The 19,818-nt window shown below is 55.7% G+C and overlaps 8 protein-coding genes across 8 annotated transcripts; 3 read left to right on the top strand and 5 right to left on the bottom strand.

Moving 5' to 3' along the window:
* Positions 1 to 108: 108 nt before the first annotated feature.
* Positions 109 to 3,879, bottom strand: BCV69DRAFT_281165 (hypothetical protein). Its single transcript, XM_025491877.1, has 2 exons — positions 3,688 to 3,879; positions 109 to 3,602 (listed from the first exon to the last, which is right to left on the bottom strand). Exons 1-2 carry the CDS (start codon positions 3,708 to 3,710, stop codon positions 164 to 166), a joined length of 3,462 nt encoding a protein of 1,153 aa, XP_025349322.1. The 5' UTR covers positions 3,711 to 3,879; the 3' UTR covers positions 109 to 163.
* Positions 3,880 to 4,341: 462 nt separating this feature from the next.
* BCV69DRAFT_297461 (hypothetical protein) lies at positions 4,342 to 7,152 on the top strand (the record flags this gene model as incomplete). The annotated part of the gene is made up of 1 exon (XM_025494117.1): positions 4,342 to 7,152. The coding sequence occupies one exon, from the start codon at positions 4,342 to 4,344 to the stop codon at positions 7,150 to 7,152; it is 2,811 nt and encodes a 936-aa protein (XP_025349321.1).
* Positions 7,153 to 7,308: 156 nt separating this feature from the next.
* BCV69DRAFT_281163 (hypothetical protein) lies at positions 7,309 to 9,839 on the bottom strand. The gene is made up of 3 exons (XM_025491876.1): positions 9,546 to 9,839; positions 9,444 to 9,462; positions 7,309 to 9,359 (listed from the first exon to the last, which is right to left on the bottom strand). The coding sequence occupies exons 1-3, from the start codon at positions 9,694 to 9,696 to the stop codon at positions 7,517 to 7,519; spliced, it is 2,013 nt and encodes a 670-aa protein (XP_025349320.1). The 5' UTR covers positions 9,697 to 9,839; the 3' UTR covers positions 7,309 to 7,516.
* Positions 9,840 to 10,087: 248 nt separating this feature from the next.
* Positions 10,088 to 10,788, top strand: BCV69DRAFT_297459 (Prefoldin, subunit 4; the record flags this gene model as incomplete). Its single annotated transcript, XM_025494116.1, has 4 exons — positions 10,088 to 10,096; positions 10,191 to 10,378; positions 10,485 to 10,663; positions 10,772 to 10,788. The coding sequence occupies 4 exons, from the start codon at positions 10,088 to 10,090 to the stop codon at positions 10,786 to 10,788; spliced, it is 393 nt and encodes a 130-aa protein (XP_025349319.1).
* A 116-nt stretch (positions 10,789 to 10,904) lies between these two features.
* Positions 10,905 to 12,044, bottom strand: BCV69DRAFT_267355 (hypothetical protein; the record flags this gene model as incomplete). The annotated part of the gene is made up of 2 exons (XM_025490827.1): positions 10,905 to 11,593; positions 11,660 to 12,044. 2 exons carry the CDS (start codon positions 12,042 to 12,044, stop codon positions 10,905 to 10,907), a joined length of 1,074 nt encoding a protein of 357 aa, XP_025349318.1.
* A 187-nt stretch (positions 12,045 to 12,231) lies between these two features.
* On the top strand, positions 12,232 to 15,002 carry BCV69DRAFT_281161 (HECT-domain-containing protein; the record flags this gene model as incomplete). The annotated part of the gene is made up of 5 exons (XM_025491875.1): positions 12,232 to 12,413; positions 12,518 to 13,205; positions 13,289 to 14,227; positions 14,308 to 14,660; positions 14,763 to 15,002. Coding segments are annotated over exons 1-5 (2,063 nt in total), but the record flags the coding sequence as incomplete, so codon positions are not given.
* Positions 15,003 to 15,072: 70 nt separating this feature from the next.
* BCV69DRAFT_256810 (putative PGI1-glucose-6-phosphate isomerase) lies at positions 15,073 to 17,134 on the bottom strand. The gene is made up of 2 exons (XM_025490612.1): positions 15,553 to 17,134; positions 15,073 to 15,461 (listed from the first exon to the last, which is right to left on the bottom strand). The coding sequence occupies exons 1-2, from the start codon at positions 17,092 to 17,094 to the stop codon at positions 15,333 to 15,335; spliced, it is 1,671 nt and encodes a 556-aa protein (XP_025349316.1). The 5' UTR covers positions 17,095 to 17,134; the 3' UTR covers positions 15,073 to 15,332.
* A 189-nt stretch (positions 17,135 to 17,323) lies between these two features.
* BCV69DRAFT_256807 (hypothetical protein) lies at positions 17,324 to 19,729 on the bottom strand. The gene is made up of 2 exons (XM_025490611.1): positions 18,741 to 19,729; positions 17,324 to 18,668 (listed from the first exon to the last, which is right to left on the bottom strand). Exons 1-2 carry the CDS (start codon positions 19,659 to 19,661, stop codon positions 17,388 to 17,390), a joined length of 2,202 nt encoding a protein of 733 aa, XP_025349315.1. The 5' UTR covers positions 19,662 to 19,729; the 3' UTR covers positions 17,324 to 17,387.
* Positions 19,730 to 19,818: the final 89 nt, after the last annotated feature.

Genomic DNA, 19,818 nt, shown 5'->3' with positions numbered 1-19,818 from the left:
CTCATGCTCATGATGTGGAAAAGGCAATGATGGCAGTCCGTCCGTTGGATACAATACAGGCACTTTACGGATCAAAGTACAGCAGGCTCCACTTTTCACCATCTCCCCGCACTTCTCTCGCTTCAGCTTCACGCCCTAACGCCTGTCGGAGCGCCTGATCTTGTTAATCTCCGTGACAATGTCCGCTGCGCGAAAGCAGAGGGGAAAGTGGAAATGTCAGCAATCGATACCAGATCTCTCTTTTCATTTCTGCAAACCGCGCCATCAACTCACCAGCTTGCTTGGCATCCTCGGCCTCCATCTCAAATCTCTTACTCTCCTGATCCGTGATCACAACCAGCTTGAATGCTGAAGAGACTTTCGCGCTCTGCTTGCACTCTGTCACCCTCGCAATGGGAAAGGAAGCATGCTGAGCATGGAAAGCTCGCGTATCCGTGGGAATGATGTGAATCCACTCTCCATCAATGGTGAGTGTACGTTCTGACCTGCCCACGAACATGGGTACTTTACGGTTCACCGTCCAGGACTTGTACGTTGAGGCTACATTCTTTGGCGTATGGTACCGCGGGTGAGCAGGTTCGGAGAGACGCTTGAAGATCGAAGCATTGGGATTGGTGGACTGACCTGCTAAGGCAGCAGTGCCACCTTGAGCTCCCAGGGTTGATCGTCGCACAAGAGCGAGGTTGTGGCTTCCTTGAAGCGACTCGACCGTCCTGTCCAGTGGAACGACGATGTTGTTCTTGTCCGGAACAATGAGAGCCCACTCATCGGCCTTCCCTAGGGATCGCTTGCGACAGATCAGCTCCAACACGTCCGCCAGGTAGATCTCGCTTGATGGCACCTCTAGTGTCGTCTTGTAGGACAGACCGGCATTGGGTGTGATGAGGAATCGCAAGAAGATCTTAGACGTCGGAGGCATGGCGCTCCTACTCAGGGCAGAAGAGGCAATGATCGGCGTGCCTTGGATGCTGATCAGAGAGCCGGCGGGGGCGTTGGAGTTCGCTGGACCTGTAAGACGCGACACGGGACCTGCTGGGGCAGGAACCACGTTTGACTGGCCCCTTGCACCGTGTGTGGCAGAGGCCATCGCGTTGCTCGATTGTTGATCGCCCATCGTTGCAGACAATGGAGGTGGTGGAATACCAGAAGTCGCCACGCGCGACGCTCTCCTGTTGATCAAACCTTGAGAAGCTTCATGCTGCCGGATTTGAGCAGCTGAAGCTTCACAGACGGCGAATTCATCACCTCCGAATTTGCCCACTGTCAGATTCCGATCCAAGGCAGGGTAGTCATCATCGACTTCTCCGTCCTCCACTATGCGCAAGACCCAACCGACAGTGGTCAGCCTGACATCAGGATGACCGTTCTCCTCCGGTGAGGGTGACCATCCTTCGTCAACATAGCAGTACAGACTGTAGCCGATCAGCTCTTCCATCGTGGCGTCCTTTCTCACATTCAGCTCGAACGATTTGCTAGCAGCATTGACAGAGATTGCGCCACTCGTATTGCCGCTGCCATCCGATGTCGAGCTGCCGCCAGGACCTCTCGACCAGGGAAAGTACACGCTGATCGTGGTACTCCCAGCACCTGATCCTGCATTGCGTCCCGAGATACCAGAGTAGTATTGAGCGAATGGGTTTTCTGGAGATTCATTCTGCTTTTGCAACATCAGACTGAGGGCTGACGCTTTTGGCTGCGAATGTCGTTGTGCTACCTGACCCTGTCCAAGAGAGTGGGATTGGAACCAAGCGCTCTGCTGGCGCTCTCTCTCTTCACTCTGTTGCGCAAGTGTCATACCCTTCAGATGTGAGCGTGACGGCTTGCGAAGCTTTGAGCGCGCTGCGAGAAGGGTCGCCTCACTCAGCGGGGCTTTCAGTCCTCCACCAGGGGATGGTGGGGAGCGGTCAACCAACCTGATCTTGGGATACTGTGTCGGTGTCGACCGATCTGTTGCATCCTGCGATGAAGATCGCATCTGTCTCGATTTGGGAGCATCGTGCTGAATACTATATTGCTCAACATCGCTGCCGCTGTCGACCGAGGACAAGCTGGGCCTACCGGCATTATATGGCGATGCAGAATCTGTCCGTGTACTCTGCGCAACGAAGCGTGGACCGTCTGAGGACGGCAACCTCGCAAAGTCACTGGAGTCGGAAGCTGTCGTCCCTTCGTACGTAGCGCCAGGTGTGGAGACTTGAGAGTCCATTGAATCACCTCTGACGTCTCTGCTGTGTGAAGATGACGAGGGATCATCGTCCACATGCTCTTGCAGAAAGATGGACGGCTGCAAGGCCACCGGTGTACTTTGAGCGGATCCCATCTGGTTCTCCTGACCACCCGATAAGGTGACCGCTCCGCCTCCACCGGAGGCAGAGGTGATATGTGGGCTGGACTGGAGAGCTGCGCTTGTCGAAGACGACCTTAATGACGAAATGGAGGCGGACAAGTCACTTTCGAGGGGCTCCCCTGCCAGTGCACCCGAAGGCGAGCCCAATTGTCTCGCAAAGCTGGACGTGAGTGGGGACAGTGGCGAGGTTGCAGCCAAGTCGTGGGCTCTGACATGACCTTCAGCAGAGGACTTTGTCGGCGTCATGACGACAGTCTGCGAGCTCTCCGCTGCCTTCGAAGGATCACCGCTTTGATCCAGACTTGCAGACCGCCTGCGTCGTGTATTTGACCTGGGCGGAGTTGTGGCTTTGCCCAAGGATCCCGATCGAGTGAGGTGCTGCTCTGGTCGAATTGGTGAAGGCGAAGGCGACCGAGGCCCGAGAAGCGGGTGTCCGTTGCTCCGCACGGTCGAAGATTCTCCAAGAGCATTTTGGAACCCGGAACCTTGCGCAGACCGAGATCGATCGATCAGGCGTCCTCCAAATACCTCCGAGTCTTCATCGACCTCCTCCAGCGGGTCTTCGTCGAGAGCATCTACCCTTCGCCCCTCAAGGGCTGCCGTTGCGGCTCGCGAATCTCGTTTCCGGCGGGAGCCTGTCAGGCTCGACCCAAGCTCATCTGCTCGCTTGCCCGAGACTCTCATACCCAGAGCTCCGGATCTGCCGGGGCCATAGATGGTACTGGTATACTTCAGACCGCTCGTTGCCCTCGATGCTTGTTTGCCGTCGCCGTCGGCTCCTTCCGCTCTTGGGTCCCGCAAGGTGGGTGTGAGGAATCCATCGGGACCTCGGCTGGCTCCCAATGTCCGACTCGACCCAGCCTGACGTACACGATCGGATCTTGCTGGTGGACTGAGACCAAAGCCATTGGGACCTCGCAAAGCCGGTCCGCTTCTTGTAGGCACAATCGTAGGCGAATAGACGGCATTGATCTCTGGATGTTTGGCCGGGTCATGTAGCCCTGCGATGGCGATGTGAGAGTCGGGGGCAAGAGGAAAGGCGACTGCCGAGGAAGCTACTGCAGAGGCTTTACGAGGCGTTGTAGAGATCGGAGTATTTAGGGAGGCGTCTACGAGAGATGGCTCTGAAGTTGCTCTTGCGAGGGGATTATGACGAGCCTCTGATTGGGCAATGGAGGGAAAGGAGATGATGCGTGGTCCATAAGAGTCATCCACCCGCCGCAGATACGATAGGCGAAGCTGATGAATGGTCCAGCTGGGCGATGCCAGAGCCAAGGAGAGACAGAGTCAGCATGGCAACGTTGCAAGAGAGAGACGCATGGTCGCATGCATATACTCACTCGGGGTCGACCAGGAGAGACATTGTATGCCACTGAGCTCAAGCTGCAGCGGCAGCGAGCTGTGGTGGATGGTGCGACTGTTATGCTGAGTGGATTGCCTCGCTCAGTAGTGTCCGTCGTTGCTGGGCAGAGTGTGGTCAGTACTGGCCCCGGTGGCAGAGATGGACGATGGTGAGGGCGTGAGCGTGAGCGTGATGGTAAAGTGTAGTCTAAGCTCGTCTGGGAGCGTAGCCGAGGTGCCCCGCGTGGTGCACGTCCCCCGCTTCGACTCCCGACGCGGCGACCAAGAATCCAACACCAACGACGTGTGCTGGGCGCTACCAACCTCATACCTTCACTCTTCGCCACAGCGTCAGATCAAGCTAGACCCCTTCTCTCACTCATCCGCAGCAGCGACATATTCTATCCCTTCATCCTCGTCTTTTCTTCCTGGGCGTCTTCTGTCTCACCCCCTCTCCCTACACATGCTTGCAGACCCCCACCGTCGAGCTTGACCCTCCTCGCACAAAGGGAGGACGCCGCTTCTTCATCATCAGCGTAGCAGCATAGACAGCCTGTACACTCTCCGACTCGCCTCAACTCCGGCTACATATCACCCAGATTGCCCAGACCGACTGGCCATCTGGCCAACGCCTGAGCAATTCTTAGCACAAGATGGCCTCTACAGTGGACTCGTCACAAAGACCACCCTCGAGAAAGGCCGTCCTGTCGCCTGTAGACCCCAATGTGCAGCCTGCGAAGGCCGAAGAAGGCTTCGAAGAGGCAATAGCCCTCGACCCAATGCCGAAGCCCCCTACAGAGGGACATCTGGGACCAGCGACAAGCTCCATCTCACAAGGCGATACAGAGACAACACCTGCGGTCACTCCAGTTGCCTCGGCTGTGACAGAGGAAGAAGAGGCAGGTCCCCCTACGCCCTCGAAAGACCCCAGCTTCAATCCCGCTACACCAGAGCTGCCAGACAAGGGTCGACGGCCATCGATTCCAGTCTCTCAGAGAGACCCTAGGTTCTGGTCTCCGTCACTGACTGCCTCACGGCCCTCTTCTTCGAGAGTGAGCCTTTCGAGACAGGCGAGCATATCCAATGCCTCCTCTCAGCTTTCCGATCCAGAGTCTCCTCTAGCGCGGGCGAAGGGCCTTGCGGAATCCCCGCAAAGACTGTCAGACTCGTCCGTCGCTACTCCCATCGAGCAGCAATATGCAGCAGCCACACCTCGCAGCGCTCGAAGCGCGAACCGCAAGAGGATGTCGCTAAACTACGTCGCTTCTCCTGCGGCAGGAGCGGCCTCATCCCCAGCCTTCTGTCTGTCACCGACGCCATCTTCTGGATCAGCAACATCAGCCAGCCGAACCACCTTCAGATCCTCGTCCCATCGCTCAGCCACAGCACTGGACGCCTTCGGCATTCGGACCGCACCAGCTTCTCAGACCTCTTATATCAAGTCAAGTGGGGACACCACACCTCAAATCGAGCAGCAGCAGCCTTCTTGGCCGACCTCGAGCTCGCCGAGAGAAGACGGCCAAACGGTCATGGACTCGTCCAAGGAGATGTTGGCAGAGATTGCAAGGAGGGAAAGGAAGATAGGCGAGTTGAGATCAGAGCTTAGACAAGAGGAGACAGAATTGAAGGCTCTGCAAGCCAAATGGCAGGCCGCTGTCACAAAGGAGATGGGCGCTGTGAGATCTCCTGATCGGAGCAGCTTGCGGGCGCCAAGACAAGTCAACGGCGCCAGGACAGGCGGCGCTGCAGTCAATGTACCTGCTAACATAAAGCCAACCTCTGGTGAACAGAGCTGGGAAAGCCAAGCAGATGTAGCGGCATCGGTGGCAGAGGCCATGAGAGGATTCTCCTCAAAGCTTCCAGCTGGTCTAGGAAGCCAACTCAACACTCTCATCGATGGTCTGCACGTACCCGCCCCATCAGCCTCGAGCGATAGGCCAAACTCTCCCCGAGCCCTAGACATGCTCAAGGAAGAGTCCTCAGAGGTGGGATCCGATGCTGGCGACAAGAGCCCAAACGCAGTATCGCGGACGGTAGTAGCAGACAGCAACAGGCCATCCTCAAGCGCCTCTGGCTCGACCTTTGCTGGCCCACCACCAGCTTTCTCGACATCTAATGCAAGCAGCAAGCGAAGCTCTACACTCTTCGGAAGCCTTTCGGCGTTCAGGGGTCAGATAGAGGAGAGTCTCAAAGCTGCTCAGCAGCCGTCTACAATGACTGGCGCAGAGGGCGGCAGCTCGGCTGGTAGGTCTGCTGCACCTCACAAAGCTGTAGGGCTGGATGGTCTTCCGGTCTCCCCGCTGCTCGGCTCATCGACTTCCACAGGGCAAGACTCACAAGCGCAGACGGCGGGCTGGTCTCAGTGGTCCAAGACGCTGAAGGATGCAGCGAGCGACGCCGCCGCGCGAGCAGAAAAGGCATTCGGCGAGGCGATTACCTCTGGCGGTCTGGGCGCGGGCGAAGCGACGGCGAAGGGTGCAGCGACTGCGGCGGACCGGCCGACTGGCTCGATGCCCATCTCAAGCGGCAGCTCGATGTCGAAAATGAGTCCCACCCTCGAGCGGAGGAGCTTCACTGAAGAGAATGAAAGGGAGAAGGCGGCGCTCGCAGAGCTGGAGCTGGGCTGGCTTTCGAATCTAGTCGGTGGAAGCGGTGGAAGCGGAGCCGCCAGCTCGAGCGAGCAGGTAGGCTCATCAGACTCGCAACCGAGGCGATTGAGCGACCGTACCCTGCTAGCTTTGTCAGCCGGAGACGGACTCGCTCCCGAGCCTCAGCCGGCGAGAAGCAGTAAGTCGACCTCGACAGGCATGTATCCTCCCTCGACCACCTCTACACGCAAGAACACTGGTCAAGCGGACCCCTCAGGCAGCTCGGGTGCTGCTGCTGCTGCTGCTAAGCGACAGTCGACGTTGACAGTGGGCGGTAATCTATTTGGTATGCTCTCCCAGGCGTGGGGTGGGGAGAAGATTGGCAGCGAACAGACAGCAGCCGCGTCCGGTAACTCGAGCTCTACCTCGAGTGCGGGTACGGCGACACTCAAGCCGAATGGTAAGGCTGCAGCGTCAGCTCATACCAAGGCAGGAGCTACCGGTGCACCTCCTTCCCTTTCCACGAGGAAGAGCACAGCATCGCCACCCCCACCCCCACCGTCATCGTCGGCTTTGGCGTCGAATCGGATCCCTCTCTCGGAGAGGCTGAAGGTCAAAAAGAATGTGCCAGCAACGACTACGAGCCCGCCGCCGAATTCTGCTGCTCTCACCGACTCGAAAGGAGTAGGAGAACAGGGAGAAGATGTCGCTGTTAGCAATTCTCCATCCGCGCCTGCCTCCGCTGCCACTTCCTCGACAGATGCAGAAGCGCCACCGGCAGCGACAGTGGCAGGTGTATTGGACGAGGACAACGATGGAGATTCAGCAGCTCCAGCTCCAGCTCCAGTGACTTCACCACCTCTTGCTGCAGAGTGATCGCGAAGAATTTGGTGTGCCCTTTGCACAAGAGCAGGACCAGAAGTAGGGACGCAGGTGCAGACGCATTGGATTAGACCAGCAGTGTGCGCAAGGGAGTGGACTTTGAGTCACGTCGCACTACACTACGCCTAGCCTAGATGCGGACACGATTTTACAACATACGACTTTTTGATGCGGTTTGCAATGACTATAGATGTACATTAAACGACGAAGCGAATCTAGTAAAGTAAAGTTCAAACGGGAGAGACGTGCGGATCCTCTGCGTAGAATAACGAAAGTACAAGAGGAGAAAGCCACACCATTACTTCTACCACTAACGAGTGTGGAACCAGTCTTGGACTGGACTGGACTGGAACAAAGTCTACTCGGCAAGAAAATCATCAAGATCTTGACAAATCATCTTCTGATACCTCTTTAATCCTTTTCCCATTCCCAAGAATAAACACGCCACACTCTCTGCATGTCCCAATTGTCTATAAGCCCGAAGTCTAACATGATTAACTCCAATTCCTACCAGTAAAGTCTTGAGTAGGGTACTTTGCTCAATGGGAACCACTGCATCTTTTCCTCCGTGGATCAAGAGGACTTTGGCTGGTAGAAGAGCAGGGTTGAGGAGATTTTTAGAGGCGTAGAGTAGGTGGGCGGGAGAGTGGAGGAGACAACTGGTGTGACTTGGACCGGCGGAGCGACGTAGCACGCTCAAGTCTTCGATTCCTCGCTCCGTCTCGTTTCTAAATCCCTTGATGACATCGGAAATTCCACTAAAGAGGATCAAGCCTGCTACTGGAGGAACTTCAGTTTCCGGAGAATAGATTTCGACGCGCCGGAGACCATTGGGAATGGGAATGTCCAGAATGGAGTCGTCGTCGACGTCGCTGTCGTCAAAGTAGCCTTCCCGGCGGGATTGCAGATAGCGCTGCATCCTGCTCTCGCTGTGTACGGGCGTAGAGGGAAAGGCAATGGAGGGAGAGTTGGAAGAAGCCCCTCTGATCGCGCTGGACGCCCGAGGGAAGTTGGGATGCTCGTCATCTGCAAGTTCGCCCAGAGAGGGGTTGTTGGCCGAGTCGGGCTTGCCTTTGCTGCCTCTATCCCTAGAGAAGCGACCTTCATTTGGCAACTGTATACCAGGTGAGAGGACCTCGTCTCCAGATAGAGCCGAATCATCGACCCATCCATCACCACTTCTCCTAGGGCCTCCAGCAGTAGTCTTCGTGGCAGCCTGCGGAGGAGCTGTTCCTGCTACCTTTGTAGGTCTAGGAGGGCTGGACGATCCACTCGCTGCGTACTTTTTCCTCTCTTCTTCCTCTTGCTGCCAACGCTCCTCACGTGCAATGTGACGCTGTTCCCTCTCCGCCTGAGCTTCGAGCAGACCCTCACGACTGAGCACTACGGCCTCCTGAGTGAGGGTGAGCAGCGCGAGGTGGGCCGATAGTCCATGGCCCATCAAGTGGATCCTCTGAGGGTCTCCGCCGTACCGAGAGATGTTCTGTCCCACCCATCGCAGGACCTCCCTCACATCACTGACCGACTGCTTGATCCTATCTTCGGGGAAATAAGTCACGTCCGGAATGACTACGCAGTTGCCCATCCTTCGCAAGCGTAGGGCGAGCTGCAGGTAGGCCTTGCGTCTGCTAGACCAAGAGAAGGGCGGGATAGAGCTCGGGAGAAAGACGATGACGGGAGCTGCCTTGCGTGTGCCTCGCGGAGCCTTCTCCTCGGGCTTGGCCTTTCCACTTTCCTCCAGAATCGAGCCATCTGAACCTACGGCGGAGGGCGGTTCATCAAAGTTGGTCGAATGCTTGCGCGATCGCTTGGCTGATGCGGTTGTAGAGACGGGCTCATAGTCGCGAGTCGAAGAGAGATTGGGCGGGAGATAGACGTCGAGCCTCTTGGCGCTGGCGGAAGAGCCATACAGGATCCCCTCTCGGACTACCGAGGATCCCGCGGCTGTCCCCAAGATCATCACCCTCCTGTAGCTCCAGTCTAGAAGAGCTGGGAAGGCCAGCTTTGTTGCCGTGAGAGAGTATTGGAGGGATGCCCAAGTCACCTTGACACACTTGGTGGGTGCGTACGGAAGAAAGGGCAGGAAGCGAGAGGTGTTGGACTTGATAGTTGGGGCATCTGCTTGTGCTAGGACGAGGTAGGTGAACCATGAGAGCGAGTAGAGGAGGAGACAGGAGAGACCAATGAAGAGGGGGATCGTACTGTGAAAATGGTGGGAGGTGAGCAGTCACAGATCTGTCAGTGTTTCTTCCAGTATGTCTGGCATACAACGAGCTTAAACTCACACTAGAGCCAAGAAGGGGACTGAATGGAGCGCGGAGGAGTGATTTAAGATAGCGTCAGTAGGGTGACTACACGTATCAGTCGTCGCTCGCTCGCTCGCTCACCAGCACAGCTGACTGCCAAAACAGGCCAAGCAGGCACCCCAATTACAATGACTGGCAAGAGACTGTACCGGAGGAAGCTGGCGGTGTACCGTGAGACCCGTCCGGGCTGCCTTGCCTCGACCAGCTGTCGTGTGGGTGAGGTGGTGGACATGGCCTGACAGATGTAGCGAGGGATACGAGGAGACTGAGGAGAATAGACGAATTCGATGAGAAGGGACTCGAGGCTCCAACCTGGTAAAGGTGACTTGCTTCCCCCCCCCCGGCGTGAGTGTTGATGTCTCTGGTCCCTGGTAGTCTACGCCTGAGCGTGAGCGTGAAAGGCGCCGGGGGACAGTGGCAGTCTCGAGAGCAACACACGCCGGCGGCGGACCCGCGTTTCGATTCAAGCTCCGCTGACGCCCCCACCCAAAACCCAAGCGGAAGCTTGGACCACTTTGAACGAGCGGCGATCTGTCCGTCGGTGGTGCAGAGCACAAGTGGACGTAGCTAGCACTTCTTCTTCGTACGCTCGCCAGTGCTCACATCGAAGTTGGGCTACCAAGATGCGCATGGTATGTCTCCCTCGCCAGAAGACTCATACCACGTCCACTGTCCTGTCCCACCCAACTAACATCTCCTCTCTCCCTCTCTTCCCCCATCCATCAGCTCAACGAGACCGAAGAAAACGACGTGAGCGTCTCCTTTTCCGACCAACAATCCATCAATGCCTTTTCCCGGTACAACAATCGAGTAACGGACTACGAAGAGGACTTGAAGAGGAAGAGGGAAGAGAAAGAGGCAGTGGAAGAGGTGATGATGGAATTGGAATTGGTGGATGAGGAGGAAGAGGTACTGTGAGTTGCCCAGACGCGCAGCTCAGCGCAGTGCAGTGCAGAAGACCATTTGCCCGAGCCTCGTTACTCACACTCCCTTTATCACCTCTCTTTGACTTTTTCGCAGCTACAAGATCGCCGACTCTTTCGTTCACCTTCCACAACCCAAAGTCATCTCCCTCCTAGAAAAAGAAACGACAAAGCTGGACGAAGAAATTGAGGCGCTCAAGGCGAGGGTGGATGAGTGTGAAGAGGAGATGAAGAAGTTGAAGGTGGTCCTTTATGGGAAGTTTGGGAGTAATATTAGTGAGTAGGAGTGTGTAGTTGGGGGAGAATGGCTCGGAGGGACTGGTGAAATTGAGCAGACAGCTGATGATCGCTCCTACTTGTCTTCTACCGCACCCGAACCAACAGATCTGGAGAGGGATTGAGACTCGCGAGTCAAAGCGTCGAGACACAATGGAGAATGATCGACAATGTATATTACATAGGCAGACAAGTTCCTTGGATGTCATCCTGACGAGTGTACTGACCGCTGGAGGTCCCTCTACGATGCAGCTGCGACAGCGGCAGATGCATCAGCCTTGACGGCTTTACCTCCCGCGCCCCTGCCACCCCTCTTGCGCTTCTTCTTGGCCTGACCATCCTCAACATCGTTGCCCTCTCCTACCGGTCGCTGCTGCTGCTGCTGCTGAGCCGGCCTCTTGGACGAAGTATCATCTTCTCTCTCCTCCCCGTCATCTCTGCTCTCGTTGCCTTCGCGAGCCGCATGATCTTCCGCTCTCTGCCGCTCCCGTTCCTCTTCTGCTGCCTTTCTCCTCTTTGCCTCTGTCCGTTCTGCAATTTCCCTCGTCCTCCTCTCCTTCTCTGCCTTTTCGGCCTCCAGCACCTTCTTTGGCTTCTTGTTGCTAAGCGGGTTGGCCTCTCGGGTCTTGCGCATCTTGTATCCTGCTTTACGAGCCGCTTTCGAAGACTCGCCAGTCTGCCCTACGAGGGAGGCTTCAGTGACTACATTTGACCCCAGAGCAGGTGCAGTCTGTGAATCTGGCTGTCCGCCCAGCTTAGCGTGCTCAAGCTCCTGCACCCTTGCTTTCGTCTTGTCGCTCATGGGTTCGAGAACGATGACTCGACTTTGATTTGTGTGCACCAGGGGAAGACCGGCTACTTCTTCGCGGAGATGATTTCGCAGCTTCTTCGAGTCGGAGGCCACAAGGTAGCGGTGCTTGTTGTTGGGGCCTGTAGGGCATACGGGTAGAGGCAATGTCAGCAAGGCAGCTACACGTGAGCGACGTACCTCCTCACACTCACCGATGACCTCCTTGAGACACTCGTCTGCGTCAATCGCCTCACGGTGGTTGCACCTCCTCCTCTCCCACGACTTGGCAATGTTCACGGCATCCTTTTCGATCTTGCCTTCCTTCTCCGCCTGATAGAGCTGTACCATACAGCACTGTGTGATGAGGCACTTCATCTCTGCATTGCCCGCCCTAGTCTTGCCCTTTGAGAGCTGTGAAGTCTGCAGAACATCGGACAGACGGTGGTCCACTTCTTGTGGTGTGAGATGGAGTGCTGCCAGGGAGTGGGTGAAGGGTGCATCGATGAGGAGCTGAAAGGGCGGGCGGAAGTTGAAGTGAAGGATGTAAGATGAGAGGAGCTTGCGGTATGTCTTTGATCTCTTTTGCCTCATGATGAAGTTGGTATGGCTGTTAAAAGGAGAGGGTAGTGGTGATGGTGATGGTGATAGTGGTCTGTCTGCCAATGGACGGAAGCAGGGGCGTCGTCAAAATTCCTGGCGGATGAAGCGCTGAGATGCAACTCCACCTCGCGCAGAGGAGCCGAGGCAAGGAAGGACAGGCAGGCACCACACACCACCACACCACCACCACCACAGGACATCGAGCATGGTATTCTAGAAACATCATCCACAGCCTACGTTCAGACCATACCATCAAGCTACATCCCGCCCCCCGTCTTCGTCGTCATCGTCTGCTGCTCCACCGGTCGTATTTGCACTGGGCGGCGAGTCACATCACAGTAGATCACAGACCATGCCAAAGTGAGTCTTCTATCAATCCAGAACAGCAGGAGAGACATCCTTTAAAGGCCGCGACGACGTACTGACCATTGTCTATGCTCTTTTCATGCTTGACATCACCGTAGCACACCGCCTCAGGAAGGCAGCAATGGGCTTCCACCGTTTTCAACCATCATCAATGTCCCCACTGGCGGCCTTCCAGGCCTCGCACTACCCTCTTCCTCGGCTTCATCACAGCCGGGACCCTCAAATAGCGCATCAGCATCAGCACCAGCCTCAGCAGATGTCCCCAGTCTGCGTCCTCCACCAGCCATATCGTCAATAGCAGACTCCATGGCAGAGGAAGATGCCGAGATTCCCGTCCCTGCAGAGACCCGGAGTGGCAGCGACAGTAGAGCGTCACCAGGACCGGTGTTGAACGCTCAAGAGGGTCTGGGAGGCGCATTAGCGGGTCCAGACCTCCAAATGATCAACCTTTCGCAATCGACACAGGCAGAAGCTCCAGCTTTAGGACCGCCATCGACAGCAGATACAGCCCAGCAACCACCATCACAGCCACTCTCGACCGACCCACAAGGGTCTGGCTCATCAGCCCATCCTACCGCTCCTATGTCGATGCAGACCGAGATTCGCAAAGCAGAGAACGAACAGGTAGAGTCGGAAAAGTCGCGGAAGAAAAAGGAAGACGAGGAGAAGCTGGCCCAGATCTATGAAGGGCTCGACTTCGATGGTTTGTGGTCCAAGCTAAGTGAGAGCTTGAGTAGGATGGAGGATGATTCGAGCGCAGCGATGATCCTGCTACCCCTGATAGAGGTGAGAAAGAACATAGTGGAAGGAGTTTTACCGTTGTGCAATGCGATGTACTCACCTGCTCTGTCCCTGTTCCTATCTCGCAGAGTCTGATGGTGGTTTCGAAGCATGTAGCAACACCAGAGGCTGCGTTTGCTCTAGAGAACACCTCGGCTCGCGGATCAGTGTCACCAGTCACAGAGACCAGACCGCCCCCCAAGACACCCCGGGAAGTGATGTCCGAGAACTTCTTCACCTTCACAGAGAGGCATCGCAAGATCCTCAACACAATGGTTCGAGCCAATCCTTCTCTGATGAGTGGGTCTTTCAGTCTACTCGTGCATAATCCAAAGGTCCTTGACTTTGACAACAAGCGCAACTACTTCACGCAACAACTGCATAAGGGGAGGAGAGAGCATTATACCAATCTCAATCTGAGTGTGAGAAGGCAGTACGTCTTCTCCGACTCCTTCCACTACTTTGCGCGTCACAATGGTCCGGAGATCAAACATGGCAAGCTCAATGTGCGCTTCTACAATGAAGAGGGAGTGGACGCCGGTGGTGTGACGAGGGAGTGGTTTCAGGTCCTTGCAAGGGCGATGTTCAATCCAGACTATGCCTTGTTCGCTCCCTGTGCGGCAGACCGGACGACATATCAACCCAATCGAGCATCGGAGATCAATCCGGACCACTTGGCTTTCTTCAAGTTCGTCGGAAGAGTCATCGGCAAGGCCATCTACGACGGCCGTCTACTGGATGCCTACTTTACACGATCCTTCTATAAGCATATCCTGGGCAAGAACGTAGACTACCGCGATCTAGAAGCCGTCGATCCAGAGTACTTCAAGTCGCTCGAGTGGATGTTGCAGAACGATATCACAGAGGTGCTCGATCTGACCTTCAGCGTAGACAATGAGGAGTTTGGTGAGACGCAAGTAATCGAGCTGAAGCCAAATGGTCAGAACATTGCCGTCACCGAGGAGAACAAGATGGAGTATGTCAAGCTGGTGACAGAGCAGAGGTTGACGTTGTCGATCAGGAAACAGGTGAGTTGACCTGTTGAGCGAAGAGGAGCACCAGCCCGGCTTTTTCCTGACTGACACTTACTTTGTCCATACCGCCTCAGATCGACGCCTTCCTCGAAGGCTTCCACGATGTCATCCCACGCTCCCTAATCCGCATCTTCTCCGAGACCGAGCTAGAGCTTCTCATCTCCGGTCTACCCGACATCGACGTCGACGAATGGCGCAACAACACGGAGCTACACGGCTATTCTCAATCCGACGCCGTCATCACCTGGTTCTGGCGGGCGGTACGATCCTTTGATCAAGAAACGAGGGCGAAGCTCTTACAGTTCATTACGGGGACGAGTAAAGTGCCACTGGAGGGATTTGGACATTTGCAGGGTGTTAGTGGAGATCAGAGGACCAATATCCACAAGACGTATGGGAGCGATCGATTGCCTGCTGCGCACACTTGGTGAGTCTAAGTTGAATCGCGTGGACGAGAAGTGAGAAGTAGATAGCACAGCGAGATTCGATTACTCACCTCTCCTCCTCCCTACTTAATCCTGGCGCACAGCTTCAATCAATTAGACTTGCCGGTATACGAGAGCTTTGAGCATCTAAAGAAGAGTGTGCTTCTAGCCATCAATGAGGGAGGAGAAGGGTTTGGCTTTGCGTGATGGAGGGGGGTTGCAAGGCGAATACAAGAGGGGAAGAGAGAGGGCAGAGCAGAAGAGTAGAGCTCGCTTGTCATCAGCACTATCACCACCATCACCATCACCATTATCGTCATGATCATCATCTTATCAACAGCTCCTTATGTGTGTCACTGTAGTGAGAGCATCACATGTGCGTCGTCAGAATCTCGCATCTCTCATCAGTTGCAGATCACACATAAGGGCAGTCTATATGGACAAGCGACAGTGCAGACATACGCATCTTCAAACCGGGCCAAAGGTCTATTTGCTCAATATTCTGCTCATCGTGTATATCTCAGAGCTCAGAAAAATAGTCAAAAGGAACGTCTCTTCTCTTTCAATCATTCATTCATTTATTACAAACGCGTCTTCTGTACTCCCACTATAGCTCCAGTGCGGACCTTCCCCTCTTCCTCCTGAGCTGCTTGAGTATCAGGATCAGAGGGCAGTCACTTTCTGTTGGAGAGGTAGTGCTTGATCAACCCGCTCGTAGACGAGTCGTGGCCCTCCGAATCGACCTTTTGTGCGTCGGCCTGTTGCAGGACGGGCAAGATCTTCTTGGCAAGAACTTTGCCGAGCTGTGAGACGGCGGAGAGGCAAAAACACAAAGGATTCAGTAACGTTCCTTTCGTTGCACCGGATCCCACTGCTCAGTGTATGTGTACTCACCTCGACACCCATCTGGTCAAAGGAGTTGATGCCCCAGACGAAGCCCTGCACGGCAACCTTGTGCTCATAGAGGGCCACGAGGGCACCCAGCGTACCGGGGGTGAGTTTCTGGAACATGATCGAGTTGGTGGGCTTGTTTCCCTCAAAGACCTTGGACTTGACCAGGAAGGTGTTACCAGCGTCCTTTGGTCCGAGCTCCTTCTTGACCTCTTCCTCCGTCTTACCAAAGGCCAGGGCCTCGGGCTGGGCAAAGAAGTTGGAGAGGAGAATGTCGTGCAGCTCACCACCTCGGATGGGGTTTTGCGACTCAACGGGGGCGAGGAAGTCACAGGGGATGAGCTTGGTGCCCTGGTGGATCAGCTGGTAGAAGGCGTGTTGGCCATTGGTTCCTGGCTGACCCCAGATGATAGGTCCAGTCTCGTAGTTGACGCGTTCCGAGTTGGAGGTGATGAACTTTCCATTGGACTCCATCTCGAGCTGCTCAAGGAAATCGGCAAACTTGTTCATGTACTGGTCGTAGGCGAGGATGGCCTGAGATTGAGCATTGTGGAAATTATTGTACCAAATGGCAATCAAGGCCAGCAGGACGGGCAGGTTGTCCTCCAGCTTGGCATTCTTGAAGTGCCTGTCCATCTCGTTTCCTCCCTTGAGGAACTCCTCGAAGTTCTCGTAGCCAATGACAAGGGCAATGCTGAGACCAATGGCGCTCCAGAGCGAGTATCGGCCACCGACCCAGTCCCAGAACTTGAACATGTTGGCCTCGGCGATACCGAATTCGGTAGCAGCCTTGACATTCGTGGAGAGAGCAACAAAGTGCTTCTCCACGTGTGCCTTGTCCTTGGCAGTCTCCATGAACCAGTCGCGAGCGGCAGTAGCGTTTGTGATAGTCTCTTGAGTAGTGAAAGTCTTCGAAGCGACAATGAAGAGGGTGGTCTCAGGGTCGCAGACCTTGAGAGTCTCGGCGATGTGAGTACCGTCGATGTTAGAAACGAAGTGAGCGTCGAGGTCACGCTTCGAGTAGGGCTTAAGGGCTTGAGTGGCCATGACTGGGCCAAGGTCGGAACCGCCAATACCAATGTTTACGATCGACTTGATAGTCTTGCCGGTGTAACCCTTCCACGAGCCACTTCGGACGGCCTCGGAGAACTCCTTCATGTGCTTGAGCTCAGGAATGACCTCTTTGACACCTGCAACCGAGTCCTTGCCCTTGAAGTCGCCTTCTAGGTCACGGAGGGCAATGTGCAGGACAGCCCGGTCTTCAGAGCCGTTGATAGGCTTGCCGTCAAGCATGGCATCCCTGTGCTCCTCGACCTTTGCCTCCTTGGCAAGAGAGATGAGCGAAGCAAGGACATCGTCGTCAATCAGATTCTTTGAGAAGTCAAACAGGAGAGAGATGTCCTTTACTCGGTCTCCCTTGAAGGAGCGCGAATACCTTTGGAAACGCTGGGGGTCCTTGGCGAAGGCTTCCCGCAGATTGATCTTCTGCTTGGAGAGCTGCTCAAGCTTCGACCAAGAAGGGTAAGAGGTGGCGAGCTTCGACATGGTGGTGATCTAAGAGGTGTGATCTGTGACGAAAGCGATGGGAGGTGTCGTTGTTGGTAAAGATGATAACGCCAGAAGTCGGGAAGAAGAGAGTGAGCTCGTGAGTGGCAGTCAGTTGGGGCCGCACACAGGCGCCACGCGCACGGCAAAGTGTGGCTGCCTTCCTCCACCTGTCCACCTGGACTACATTGCCGAGAGTCGGAACGGGAAGGGACGGGACGGAACGGGCATAGGACATAAGACAGGTGGATTGCAGACTCGCAGACGGAAGACATCGTACCCGCCTGGACACCTCAATAGTCTGTCTCGTCATCATCGTCGTCATCCATTCTCGCAGCGCCCTTGTCAAGCCAGAAGCGCTGCTGGCTGGCGCCTTTGATCGACTGCTTCCTCTTGCCTGCGCTCTGAGCAGCAGATTGGGATCCCGACACTTCGCCTTCCTCGGCAGATGATGAGGCGTCTTCACTCCCCCCTTCGTCTTCTGACTCTTCACTGATATACGCTTTCGGTACGTCCAGGAAATCTCTCCGCCTCTTCTTGACTTGCTCGCCTCGTCTGCTGCTCGCTTGGGCTGCGTAGCGAGAATCGGGCTCGTCATCGCCTGAGTCCGAGGCGAGCGAGTGCGGGCCCACCGACCCGCGACCAGGGCCAGCAGTCGATGCCAGATGTTGGCGATCACTGGGCCTGCTTGTGGTCGTCCTCAGAGGTGTGCTATGCTGAGGTGGTAGATGGTGGGAGCCTTGTGCTGCTGCGCCGGGGCGCATTTGCGAGGAGGCTCCTTTGATATGAATGATCGAGTCTACGCTGCTATTTCCTGCGTCTCCTATATCATCTCTTCCATTCCGACCGCTCATCGCTCGAGGGCCTGAAGGAGGCGATGGAGGCGACGGCTGACGAGGTGCAGCCTCGCGAGGCTCGGGCGGACGTCGGCTCTCTTTCCAGGCATGCGAGGGCCCCGGGCTTGGCGACCTACGAGGCGGCGACTTGCCCAGCAGTTTCTGCAGGATGCCACTGTGGTAAAGGGCTTCGATATCCTTGCGGTTCTTCATCAGCTCCCTACTGACACCGATGATGCTCCCCAAGAGAGACTGCGGGTCCTTCTCCAGACCTCCAGCTCCGTTCCTTGCCCCATTGCCGTTCAAAAGAGCTTCCCGAGCCGCTTCGTCAGGGTCTTGCTCGAATCGGTGGTGTCTAGTATCGTTGCTGCCCGGTCCTGAGCGCCCGGCTGTGCCGTCGCCACGTCTGCCCCGCGACATCTCAAATCCCCTCTCACATACGGCAGTGGTAAGAATGTCGAAAGCTCCCGCAAGGGACGTCCGCACGCTGATGATATTGTAGGAGCCAGTGGCGATATCATTCTCCGGATTTTGAGGGTCTTCGATGGACACCTTGAAAGGCTTTTGACCGTCTTTCCAGCCTCGATGAGATTTATGGAAGTATGAGCCACGGCCGGTGACAGAGATGCCGGTATCATCGTAGCCAAAATTTTTGCCATATAGCTCGAGAAAATCAAGAAAGAGTACCCCAAGGTTACGAGCTGGATCAATCTCCCCACGCTGCACTCGCGGGTGCATCTAGATAAGGAGAATAGCAGTGATACGCATGGTCAGACTGCGTTCTTCATCTGAAGAAACAGGATGACTCACCTGCATGAAGTTGACGACGAGCAAGATGACGCTGAAGCTGCCCAGTCCGCCTGTGTAGACCTCGCTCATGCCCCTCTGCTGGAGCAGATGCTTGGTCAGCATGATCAGAGGTCGGATGGCTGGAACTTTGTCTTGTTGCTCATTGACCCAATCTGCAGCTTTGAGTCCATTGGTCTGGTTGACACTGATGTCACATCGGTACCTCCCGTGGGTGCATACAAATTTTATGATGGGTACCTTTGCTTTGGCAATGACTTGAACATCCGTGGCCAGGTTGTTCCTACGTAGGCAAGCGGCCATGGCTCTCAGGACGTTCTCGCGGCGCTGAAGATCCATTGCCCTCGATACGACGACGAGGTCGATGTCACCTTGGGGCAGGTACAGTTCAGTGTCTTGACTTCCAAAGGAATGGACCTCGGCGTCTTTCCATTGAGAATTGATGGCATTGCGAATAAGTCTGATGACCATCTTTCGGGACTGGTGCTCCTCTTTGGTTGGCGCGATCCAGCGTTCGAATGCCATCATCTCGCGATGGAGCTGCTGTGCCGCATTTCTGGCGGTTTTCCAATCAACATCGACACTCCAAGGCGTACCTCTTGCGGCCGCCCTCTGCTGGTCCTTCTTGGATCTGATGTCCCCATCGCCTGGCTCGCCATCACCATCGATCTTCCTCTTCTTGCCCTTGCTTGACGATGCGTTTGCTGCCTCTCCGCTTCGTCGTGAGGACTTGGGACCAGTAGGTACGCCGTCTCGTCCCCTCGCCTGGTGGCGGCCACCTCGAGCAGATCCAGGCGAGGTAGGACGGGAAGACGGGCCTGCCTCTGCCTCTATCCCGCTGCCGATTCCTTCTTCATCCCCGAAGTCAAAGCCGATGAAGTCGTCTGCCCATACTTCCGGCTTAGAAGCCTCAATAGCCGTCATCTGAACCCGACGACTTGCAGAGATGAGGGTCAGGTAGGGAGGTTGTTGGTTGCAGTGGTACACTAAGGGCAAAGGATACGGAACGAGGCATGTCCCTCTGCTCCCGTCGGGCCAATGGCTTTTTGCCCAAATTGCCGTGCGCGCTCCACTCCGACGG

Source organism: Pseudomicrostroma glucosiphilum (genome assembly GCF_003144135.1).
Source record: "Pseudomicrostroma glucosiphilum strain MCA 4718 unplaced genomic scaffold BCV69scaffold_3, whole genome shotgun sequence".
Lineage (NCBI taxonomy): Eukaryota > Fungi > Basidiomycota > Exobasidiomycetes > Microstromatales > Microstromataceae > Microstroma > Microstroma glucosiphilum.
The sequence above is the reverse complement of the archived record's forward strand: the minus strand, read 5'-3'. Positions and strand labels throughout refer to the sequence as shown.